Genomic DNA, 12,757 nt, shown 5'->3' on the forward strand with positions numbered 1-12,757 from the left:
TTACGCAAATACAATGTTGCAAGGCGGCGGGTTCATCATTTACAGTTTAAGTAATGTTAAAATCTAGTAACTGAAGATATATTTTATTTTTTACATATAAACTCATAGTCGCCATTTTGTTTTTAGTTCACGCCATAATTAAAATGGTGCTTTAACAAACAATAGTTGTAAATATTGTTTTAAAAAAATACTTGTCAAAGTTAAAAAGTGATTGTATAGTGATCGATAAAAAAGGGTGAACAATATGCCTATTCCGTCAATCTAAACAATGCATTCAGATGGGTTAGCAGTGGTGCAGATGTAAACAGATGACAATAGTTGACTATGAAAGTCGCATTAAGCCACCCAATTTAAAAAACTCCAGGACTGTTAGTGAAAATCACGACAGTGCAAGTGTGACTTACAATCAAATATTAAAGGGATACTAAAGCCATATTTTTTATTTCCTGATTCAGATAAAGCATGCAATTTTAAGCAATTTGCTAATTTACTCCTATTATCAAATTGTCTTCGTTCTCTTGCTATCTTTATTTGAAAATGCAGGAAAATAAGGTTATTAGCTGGCCCATTTTTGGTTCAGCACCTGTGTAGAGCTTTCTGATTGGTTTGCTACATTTAGCCACCAATCAGCAACAAATATAGAAATGCAGATTTTATCAGCAAAGATAGGTAGATGATAAATAGACAGATAGGTAGATGATAAATAGACAGATAGGTAGATGATAAATAGACAGATAGGTAGATGATAGACAGATAGGTGTTTATAAAGTTACATTTTGATACTATTTAAAGAACGGAAGAGTATGGGGCCTATCTATCAAGCTCCGGATAGAGCTTGAGGCCCCGTGTTTCTGGCGAGCCTACAGGCTCGCCAGAAACACCAGTTATGAAGCAGCGGTCTAAAGACCGCTGCTTCATAACCTGTCCGCCTGCTCTGAGCAGGCGGACAGACATCGCCGCAATTCAACCCGATCGAGTACGATTGGGTTGATTGACACCTTCCTGCTGGCTGCCGATTGGCCGCGATTCTGCAGGGGGTGGCGTTGCACCAGCAGCTCTTGTGAGCTGCTGGTGCAATGCTGAATACGGAGAGCGTATTGCTCTCCGTATTCAGCGAGGTCTGGCGGACCTGATCCGTACTGTCGGATCAGGTCCGCCAGACTTTGATAAATAGAGGCCTATGTGTTCACCATCTCTGATGGTTTGCCAATTCCTGGCACGAAAAGCGTAAGATGTCTATAGGTTAATTTTGCTGCTAAACTTCTTTATGCTTTTAAATATTTTCTAATAAAGTATAAAGCTTTTTTTTATCTTCCACAATCGTTGGATATAGAATTTTATTTAATACTGTTTTAAGTTGTATAAGAGAGGAAAAAGAAATACAAATTAGTAAAGAGAGTTATACACTGTCTCACCTGGAGACTGCCTGAATCCCCCCACTGCTCTGGCACCAAGAGATCCCCCATAGTGAGACGGACTTCCATCACCCCCCAGTCCATAGAAGAACTCAGATTCATCTGAGGGTGGCATAAGAGATGAGTCAGGGTAATGGGAGAGGGTCTCCTGGCCTGACAGGGGGGTGAAATCCATTACTGGAGATATCCTAGCACACGCTACCAAGTAACCTGCAACAGAGGAAAGAAGCACAGAGTTAGATACTTAACGATGGGGTAACGATCAAATGCAATTAGGGCAGCTGTTTATTAATATTCAGGTATCCATATTTCTTCCCTTTAAAAGGACATAAAAGTCAAACTTAAACTTTCATGGATTTCTACTTCTGTTATCAAACTTGTTCTCTTGGTATCGCTTGTTGAAAAGAATCCCTATGTGGACTTAAGAACACATTTGCACTACTGGGAGCATGTTTAACGAATCAGTTGCTGCTAGGACCAAAATGTACTAATGAAAGTGACGTTATTTAATTACCAAGTCACAGAATTAAAACGCAGGGCTAAATTACAAGTGGAGCACTGTTTATTGCTCACGGGCTAACTCCGCTAGAAGTAAGCTTTTTGTGAGCGCCGTTTACCCTGCCTTTTACAAGTTAAAAGTAAAAACGTATTCCCCCATAGACTTCAACACCCAAAAAGTCGAGCAAACCCAATCACATTTCACATTCCAATGTTCTTCACATAGAAGAATATGTTATAAATATAATGTATATATATATATGTATGATGTTTTTTGGTTAAAATTATATATATATATATATATATATATATATATATATATATATATATATAGAGAGAGAGAGAGAGATGATTATATATAGGTATAAATATATAGAGATACATATACATAGAACATATTCCCTTATGTGAAGAACATTGGAACATTGGAATGTGAAATATTTACTATACAAACACATTATAACACTTTATTAAATATGAATATTGCATAAATATTTTTTTTTATGTTTTCAGCTACTTGACTGCAAAGGGTTCCTACGCACTTATACATATGTCTATACATGTGTATATATATATATATATATATATATATATATATATATATATATGTGTGTGTGTGTGTGTATTTATGTGTTTATATGTGTATATATGTCTGTAAATACTTATATACACATATAAATACATATGTACACACACATATATATATATATATACATATACATATTTAGACATGTATATGTATGTATCTTTATTTTAAAGCCCTTTGCATGCATTTTTTCTATCTTTGAGCCCTTATAACTTTGCAATGCAATTATTAGTGTTATTATGAGTGCAACTGTACTTTTTATTCCAAATTCTTTTTATTGTGAGACAAAAAAAGGAAATGCAACATGCAAACATCGTTCTTGCAAATAAATTGACATTACAATTTTGTGATAAAACATAAAATGAAAACAACATTGCATATAGTTGAAATCAAAGTTAGGTTCTCATTTAAACTCAAACAGACAATAACTGTGGTTATATAAGCAAACAGTTTAAGATCAGATAGAGCCCCGGTTAGACTGTGCTAGGATAAAGCAATCCCAAGTATCTGTCTTATAATATCTGAATTCCTCCAGTTCTAATAATTTGGTGGTCTTCTGTCTCCACATATGTAGTGTTATAGGGATGGGTGATTTCCAGTTTTTAGCTATGAGTATTTTAGCACTATTAATACATATCCTGAAAAGGATTCTATGTTCTTTAACGGGAAGTGTCGGATTTTTATTAAGAAGCACCGTTAGAGGGTCCATGTGGATCCGTGTCTGGAGGGCCTCCTCTATCTCCCCTATGTTATTCCTCCATAAGTGATTTATAGTTTTACACCACCACCACATGTGGCCCATTCCGCTTCCCACATGACCACATCTCCAACATCTGTTGTTAGCTGAGGGGTAGAGTTTATGGATGCGTCTAGGAGTGAGGTACCAGTTGTGAAGAATCTTATTATTTAATTCTAGAATGGTTGCTGAGGAAGAGGATGATTTAGTATTCCTAAAAATCTGGGAGGCCGTCTGGGGAAAAATGATAATCCCCAACTCCTTCTCCCAAGCATCTATTGAACGTGGCAAGTTACCTGGGGGAGGCTGGGACATAATGTTCTGAATTTTCGATAGAGTGTGTTTCATCAGAGTTTTAGATGTGAACAGTTTTTCTAGATTGGTTAAAGGTCTCAACATATTATGACTAAATTTGTGCGTTGTTATGTAGTGGTGCATTCTTCTGTAGTTGTACCAATTATGTGCCCATAAAAATCCTTTCTCCTGTAATTGTGTGTAAGTTAGTATCCGTTCTCCCTCTGTGAGGTGACATATAGCTGTGTCTGCAAGGGGATCAGGCGAAGCTAGTCGTGGTCCTAGTGTCCTTAGTGAGAATTCAGAATTATGAATCAGGGAGGTCAGGGGAGAGGGACTTGATGACAGGTAATTGTTGATTCTATTTATAATTTCCCATTGTACGTATGTTTCCCTGGTAACTGGGTCCTCTATAATTTTAATTGTTTTCCCAAAATTGGGAGACCAGCAAATCGATGAAATGTTAACTCCACTATTTATGTTCTCCAACTTGACCCATCTTTTTTGCTCTCTGTGTATCCTCCAGTCTAATATTCGTTGTAAAAATATAGCTAATCTATAAGACTCTAGATTTGGGACTCCCAAGCCCCCATGTTCCCTAGAGCACATCATGATGGATCTATTTATCCTAGGGTGTTTACCTTGCCATATAAACGAGCTGAACAATTGTTGCACTCTTGTAATATATCTGGGAGGAAGAGGAATGGGCAGGGTTTGAAGTATATATAGAAGTCTAGGAAAGTCCTATTGTGTGTGTGTGTGTGTGATTGTGTGTATATTATTCACATATATATATGTACACACACACTTTAATCAAATTCCTACTCTAACACATATACAAATATATTAGAGCGTGAAAAAATAGATGAACAGATCCAGCTATGAATTTTGCACTTTGCTGCATATTTTCTGTCTTTGAATTGTAATATAGTTCTAATCAAGGAATATCATTGACTCCCTGTGACACATACAAGGAATAAAACACAATTAGTGAGGCTGTGTTTGAGGGGTCAGACAAGCTGCTGTGTTTGCATACACTGTGGCTGGAAAATCTCATAGGAGTGAGTAACAGTAAACTTAACTGTAAGTAAGTCAGTGGCCCATATTTATCAAGCTCCGTACGGAGCTTGAAGGGCCGTGTTTCTGGCGAGTCTGAAGAATCGCCAGAAAGACAAGTTATGAAGCAGCGGTCTAAAGACCGCTGCTCCATAACCCTGTCTGCCTGCTCTGAGCAGGAGGACAGGAATCGCCGGAAATCAACCCGATCGAATACATTGGGTTGATTGACACCTCCCTGCTAGTGGCTCTCCAGCAATACGCTCTCCGCATTTAGCATTGCACCAGCAGCTCACAAGAGCTGCTGGTGCAACGCCGCCCCCTGCTGACTCGCGGCTCAATCGGCCGCCAGCAGGGAGGTGTCAATCAACCCGATCGTATTCGATCGGGTTGATTTCCGGCGACCTGATCCGCAGTGTTGGATCAGGTCTGCAAGACCTTTGATAAATAGGGGCCAGTGTGTTTAATTTGCAAATTGATCTATCTGATGCAGAATTATTTGTCCAAGGGGCCATAAAGGGAGGTGACTGAGGGGTACAAAATTTAACCCCAAGAGGCTGAAGAAGTCCTGTGGAGCCTCTGTCAATAAATACACAAAATAAATTACCAGAGATATCCGCAATACATTTCATAGGTGTATGTTCCATCCATTTTTGATAACGGTCGGTTTTAATTGTATGGCCATTTGAGTTAAATAAATATTGATTTTTGGTGTAGCTTCCATTACAACAAAAATTGCAATTGGTGTATGTATGTGTGTATCTCCATAAAAGGGAAAATGTAATTACCTTAAGCTTTAAAGGGCCACTGTAAGTAAATATTTTCTATGCCTGTTACTAACTAACTACCCCAAATACGCTTTTTATCAATAGCATTTCATTAACATATCTCTACCGTATATTAATTGTTTTCCAAACCCACTCCGTGGGTATCCTTTGCTCTGTACCAATCCGTTTACAATACCTAGGTTTCAAAATGGCGCTTTAAACAGAAAGTTATTGGTTTAAGTATTTTGAACACTCAGTGCTGAAAATAGTGGGCAGGATAACGTGACATCATCGGCAAATAAAAGATATAACTTTTAGAACGTTATGAAACTTCGTTTTGGAGAAAATATAGGTCAGTAGGTATTAATTAATGTTTATTAACTTTAATATGTTAGTTGTTTAGCTTAAAAATTATAACAGAAAGTAATCCTTTAATGTTTTACATCTAATATTTATTTTTAGCTGTCCTAAATAATAATAAAAAAAAACTCCTCTGTTTTTTTCCTACAGGCACCCAAGATGTAAATCCGGCCCTGTGACCGCGCATCGACCGCTCCAACTCCGCATGGATGAAGAAGATGCTGGTCCCTCGATGGATGAAGATGGAGATGCTGGGATGAAGATCGTTCAAGCCGGACTTCAGCAACTGTGAGTACCTAAAGAGGGGTTAGTGTTACGTTTTTTCAAGGTATTTTTGGGGTGCTATTTTTTTTTATTAGGGCTATTGGCAATCTTAAAAGAACTGAATGCCCTTTTAAGGGCAGTAAAAGAGTTGAATTATTTTGTATAATTTGTTTGTTATTTTGTGTAATGTTTTTTTTTTCTTTTTGGGTGTTTTTTTTTTTTAGAATAGCCATTTTTTTATTTTTATGGGCAGCAAAAGAGCAATGCCCATACAAATGCCCTTTTCAGGGCAATGGGTAGATTAGGTTTAACTTTATTTTTATTTTGTGGGTTTGGGGGGTGGAGGTTTGTATGCTGTTAGGGGTGTTTGTTTTTCTTTCTTAGCAAAAGGGCTGATTTCTTTAGGGCAATGCCCTACAAAAGGCCATTTTAAGGGCCTACAAAAGGCCATTTTAAGGGCCTACAAAAGGCCCTTTTAAGGGCCCTTGGTAGTTTATTATAGATTAGGGTTTTTTATTTTGGGGTTTTTATTTTTTATTTTTTTTAAAAACGGTATTAGAATAGGAATAGTTTTTATTGTTTTGGATAATTTCGTTAATTATTTTTTGCAATGGTCGTTTTTTATTTTTTGTAATTTTAGTGTTTTCTTATTTTTGTAAAGGTAGGTTTTTTATTTTTGTAATGTTAGTTGTATTTATTTTTGTAATGTTAGGTTTTAGCATAAGGCAGCTTAGGTTTTAATTTTATTTCACAGGTAAGTTTGTATTTATTTGAGTTTGGTAGTTAGTAAATAGTTAATAACTATTTACTAACTAGTCTACCTAGTTAAAATAAATACAAACTTACCTGTGAAAATAAAAACCGAAGCTAGCTACAATATAACTATTATTATTATTTTTTCACAGGTAAGTTTGTTTTTAGTTTTTAATAGGTATTATTTAGTTAATAATTGTAACTTTAATTTAGGTCTATTTTAATTATGTTAAAGTTAGGGGGTGTTAGGTTTAGGGTTAGGTTTAGGGATTAATATAGTTTAATTTAGGTTGTTGCGATGTGGGGGCCGGCGGTTTAGGGGTTAATAGGTGTATTTAGTGGCAGTGATGTGGGAGGCCAGAGGTTTAGGGGTTAATAACTTTATTTAGTGGCGGCGATGTCGGGCAGCGGCGGAATAGGGGTTAATATCTTTATTATAGTGTGGGCAATGTTGGGGTGCAGGAGAATAGGGGTTAATAACTTTATTATAGTGCGACGATGTCGGGGAGCGGCGGAATAGGGGTTAAAACATTTTATTAGTGGCGGCGATGTCAGGAGCAGCAGATTGGGGTTAATAAGTTTATTACAGTGTTTGCAATGCGGGAGGGCCTCGGTTTAGGGGTTAATAGGTAGTTTATGGGTGTTAGTGTACTTTGTAACACTTTAGTTTTGTGTAACAGTTTTGTTGCGTAAAACTGCTACTCTCAAATTGCGAAAAAGGATTGTGTCGTTATAGGCTGTAATGCAAGGTTTTTAGCCTCACCGCAACACTTGTAATGGCAGCGCTACGGAAATCCCACACAAAAACGTAATTTTTTTGAGTGCGGGACTGACGTTGCGTTACAGGCTAAAAGGCTTGCGGTAAAGTTATACCGACAAGACTCGTAATGACTGCGTTGCTGTTTTAACACTGAAATGGCCATTTTTTTTAGCGTTAAAACATGAACTCAAAACTCGTAGTCTAGGTGACTGTTTTTTTGTCTCTTTAAGCAGAACTACAGCCCTCAATACTGGATACAAATAACAAATATACATAAGATGAAAAAATAACTTTTAGTAAAAAAAATGTTGAACTATTTTGAAGAAATACATTTATAATAACTGTAATTCATTTTTTGTGTATTATTAGAAACATTACTGTGTTAGTATTTTTCTGCAAATTGTAACTATTTTTTTCTACAGCTTCTTGTACTAAAAGAAAAAACTTTAGGCCGTTAAAGGAAGTTAGAACGTATTTCCTTAAAGAACCCGTTATCTGGCCAAGATCTGAGTTTTGCAGTGAAATGTCAAAATACTGTGCCGTTTTCTTACTTCAGAAGAAAATTACACAGGATCGGACATGCAAGATGTGCAGAGAGATATAATAAGCTAAAAGGGAAAACAAGACATGAAAGGAACATTAAACTCTTCTTGCTTTTAAGTAAAAATTGTGCTTTGCTTTTTTTGCCTCTATAGGGGAACGTGAGGCAAATTCAGTAACGTAAGTTTTCAAGATATGCTGCAAATGACCTAAACCAGCTTCTGCAGGTTACAGAATTAGCTGTTTGGTCTCCGTAGAAAGTGTGGGACAAGCAACGTTTACACAAAAGCAAGAGGTGTTTATTGACCTTTTAACCAAGAAAGAGAACAGATAAGTAGCTAATGAAGGTTTACAACTAACTATAGCGGAACCAGGAAAACAATTATGGTGACCGGTAACAATTAAACATGGGACCCTTTCAGCCTTCTTCTTAAAGGGACATTAAACACTTTGAGATGGTAATATAAGTTAATAAATCGTGTATATAAAAAAAACAATATACTTTCATTATTTATCCTGTCCCATTTTCCAGTAATTCCATTCTGAAATTGTGAGCTTTTCAGTTCCTGTTAGAAATGGAAGTGCAGAACACTGTTATATTCCACACAGCCATTGGCTGCACACTCTAGTAACCTATTTATATCTGTCCCTAATTGGCCACAGCAGAGAAGGTAACCTAAGTTACAACATGGCAGCTCCCATTATTTTAAAGACACAAAGGGTTAGATTTCAGGTCCGCCTGAAACTTAAAGGGATACTAAACCCAAATTTTTTCTTTCAAGATTCAGATAGAGGGGCCAAATTATCAAACTCCGAATGGAGTTTGATGCCCCTGTTTCCTATATGATCGGGCTGATTGACACCCCCTGCTAGTGGCTGATTGGTCGCAAATCTGCAGGGGGCGGCATTGCACAAGCATATGCTGTCGGCATTCAGCGATGTCTGTCGGACATGATACGCTACAGCGTATCATGTCGGACAGACATTGATAAATTGGCCCCAGAGAATACAATTTTAAGCAACTTTCTAATTTACTCCTTTTATAAATTTTTATTCATTCTCTTGATATCTTTATTTGAAAAAGCATGAATGTAAGGTTAGGAGCCTGCCCATTTTCAGTTCAGCACCTGAGTTGTACTTGCTGATTGGTTTGCTACATTTAGCCACTTATCAGCAAGCTCTAGCCAGGTGCTAAACAAAAAAAATGGGCCAGCTCTTTAGCTTACATTCCTGCTTTTTCAAATAAAGATAGCACGAGAATGAATAAAAATTGATAATAGGAGTAAATTAGAAAGTTGCTTAAAATTGCATGCTCTATCTGAATCATGAAAAAAAAAAAAAAATGGGTTTAGCATCCCTTTAAGTTAAGAAGCAGTGGACTGCAATCATCCCGATACAATATGATCGGGATGATTGACACCCCCTACTAGCGGCCAATTGCACAAGTATTTCACAAGCAATGCTGGGTGGACATGATTCGCTATAGCGAATTATGTCCGCCCGGCATTTGATAAATTGATCCCTAAACCTTTACATTTGTTTTGTCAATATTTAAACAGCTAATGAAACTTTAAGAAATACATCTACATACTAATCTTTTTTTTTAATGCATCATTTTATCTAGCATTTATTTAGTGTTTAATGTCCCTTTAACGGAAAATTGAATAAGCATAGACACCATTAATAAGCAGTATAGCGTGTTTTACTCACCTTGCTATTGCTATATATGTATAATTGCAAATTATTTAGCTACAGGGGCACAGGCCTAAATTTGCACATTTTTGGTTTTAAGGGATGCATTAGGCTTAACCCTTCCACTTCTGGAATTTCGGAGACATACTTGCTCAAAGTACCAGAGAATGTTTAGCATTTTCGCTATCACTCCATTTAAACAGATATAGAGCCTTTATTTATGTACAATAACTGTATATTTTTCTTTTTGGCATAAAAAAAGCTTTCAGTGGATGACCATTTCAACTAGCAATTTATTCACAGAATTAAGAAATTACTGTAAAATGAACAAAAAAAAGTGATTATATATATACTGTATATATATAAATGATCACATTCCACTTTTGCATTGTTGAACCTGTAGCTTTCTAACTTCAGAAAAAAAATCTCTACGTTTGGTCAATGGCATGTTTGTTGGCAAAGTTTTATTATTGTGTTTGATTAGTTTAAGGTCTTTATCTGCAGTAATGTCTACAATTATGCAATGGGGTAACTCCCATTTGGTATAGCAGAACTGCCCAAAGTCTCATAACGGACCCACAAAAATATTTTTTTAAATTAGACAACCCAAGTTATTAATCTAGACCTAGTTTGGAATATTTCAAGCCGCCACTTGGCCACCAAATGTAATCATATAACAAATGTTTTAATTTTTTTCTCAAACTTTGGGTTTCTCACTGAAATGATTTACAAATTCCTGGCAGTGAAGGGGTTAATCAGTTAGCTGTTAAGGGTGAAATGTATTTTAGTGCAGTGATTACCCTCCCACCTGACACCTCCCACCTCCCTGATCCCTCCCAAACGGTTCTCTTCCCTTCTCCCTCCCACTGGCCCCTTAGGTACTGTCAGCCAGTGTGCAGTTTTGAGTTTGTTTTTGTTGTTGTTATTTTTTTAATTATTTTCTGCAGTGTAGGGATCCTGTCTCACTGTCCCACCTCCCTGATCCATCCCACACAGCCTTTTCCCCCTCCCTTCCCCCATGTTTAATGTCATATTTGTAATAGCCAGTCTGGCTGCCAGTAAAATTTTTATAACTTTTAATTATATATTTTTTTTTTACCTGTAGTGTAGGGAACAACAATCATATCAGTTAAAGGGACTTTATCTGCAGTAAAGCAAAAATGATGTTACAATTTTGTTACTGTATGTTAGTTTTGCATTGTTGACCCCAACAAACTGAGTAAACTCATAGGTAAAGACCCAATATGGATCTGCAAGCTTTGCAGCTTCTGTGCAAGACACAGCTGGTGGTTGGCAGCTATATATGACTGAAGTTTCTAATTGGCTGACCAACCATGGGAGCTGCAACCAGTGTTAATTTTGATGGCACATTTCGATTTAGTCTTAGTTTTAGTCTTTTGACTAAAATGCCATTTTACTTTTAGTCATATTTTAGACATCTGAATTGATTTAGTTTTAGTCAACTGAATCTCCAGTAGATTTTAGTTGACTAAAATCCTAAGGGGTTTAGTTAAAGTGTAATGCAATTTAGGCATTATATACTCTAGGAGTAAACATAACACCTGTTATTATTTATGGTATAAAGGTTTAGCCGTTGTGATATATAACGTCTTTATTAAACTTAAAATGAAATAAAACCAAGTTTCATAAACAAAGAGAAGTGTAACTTTAAAATATATATAAAAAACAACAACTGTAAACTGTATTGCACATATTACCCAATATAAAAACATTAACAGTTCTCTGTTAATAATTAAAACAAGTATCACGTAACATAAAGTTTCTGCAGCTAGCACAGGCACAGCATAACTTAAACCCATACTCATGGGTTATGCTTATTTCTATAGGAAGAATCAATTGATTGTTTACAGATTTGAACATTTTTCGGCAACGATATTAGCACTGCTCTAGAACTTCCAAACTCATTATATACTCCTGGAGTAAAGGTTTATTAACCTGTTTTTGTTTATGGTATTAAGGTTTGAACATGCAATACAGATTTAAGAGATTTAACTCTTGTGGTATATAACATGTCTTTATTTATCTTAAAATTTAATAAAATTAAGTTTTGTAAATTTTACAAAAGGGCAGTAATTAGATATGGACTGATTATAACACCTTGCATAAAATGTTTTTGTCAGCAAATTTTTAGTTAGTTTTAGTCAGTCTTTTGACTAAAATGTCATTTTGATTTAGTTTTAGTCATAGGCCTCTAGTTATTAAGCCGTCAACCGCAAATACGCTGGAATTCCGCAGTGTATTTGTGGCGAGGCTGATTCGCCGTAGTTATCAAGCCCTACAGCCCGGCAAAAGTAGAATTTAGTGACGTAACCTACAGATTGATGTTTATGTCACTACAGATGTTTTCCGAACGCAAGTTCGGCACAATCTGACTACTTTTGGTAGTTATCATATACCTACCAGGTACGCTCGCCACTATTCCGGCCCAGCGTACCTGGTTTTCAATCTGCCGCCCTGGAGGCGGCGGATCCCATAGGAATCAATGGGAGTCTGACAGCAGCGAGAGCTCATGTTCGCTGCTGCCCGATATCCCATTGATTCCTATGGGAAGTGTCTGCACCTAAAACCCTAACATGTACCCCGAGTCTAAACACCCCTAATCTGTCCCCCCTACACCGCCGCCACCTACATAACTTACTAACCCCTAAACCGCCGCTCCCGGAGCCCACCGCCACTATAATAAATATATGAACCCCTAAACCGCCGCTCCCGGACCCCGCCGCCACCTACATTATACCTATTAACCCCTAATCTGCCGCTCCCTATACCTCCGCCACCTACATAAAGTTATTAACCCCTATCCTGCCGATCCCGGACCCCGCCGCAAATAAAATAATTGTTTAACCCCTAAACCACCACACCCGGAGCCCTCCGCCACCTACATTACATTTATTAACCCTTATTCTGCCCCCCCATACCGCCGCCACCTACAGTACATTGTTTAACCCCTAATCTACCCCCCTACACTGCCGCCAATATATTAAATGAATTAACCCCAAAACCTAAGTCTAACCC

The 12,757-nt window shown here is 37.0% G+C and overlaps 1 protein-coding gene across 2 annotated transcripts in view; it reads right to left on the reverse strand.

Moving 5' to 3' along the window:
* The window catches only part of GATA1 (GATA binding protein 1), a 142,887-nt gene that overhangs the window by 17,547 nt on the left and 112,583 nt on the right, over positions 1–12,757 (reverse strand). For both annotated transcript variants that reach the window (XM_053695403.1, XM_053695402.1), the window contains one exon: positions 1,416–1,625. In XM_053695403.1, coding sequence (XP_053551378.1) covers positions 1,416–1,590 — 175 coding nt within the window. In that variant the 5' untranslated portion in view covers positions 1,591–1,625. The remainder of the gene's footprint in view (positions 1–1,415; positions 1,626–12,757) is intronic.

The sequence above is a fragment of the Bombina bombina genome, chromosome 12 (genome assembly GCF_027579735.1).
Source record: "Bombina bombina isolate aBomBom1 chromosome 12, aBomBom1.pri, whole genome shotgun sequence".
NCBI classification, from domain to species: Eukaryota; Metazoa; Chordata; class Amphibia; order Anura; family Bombinatoridae; genus Bombina; species Bombina bombina.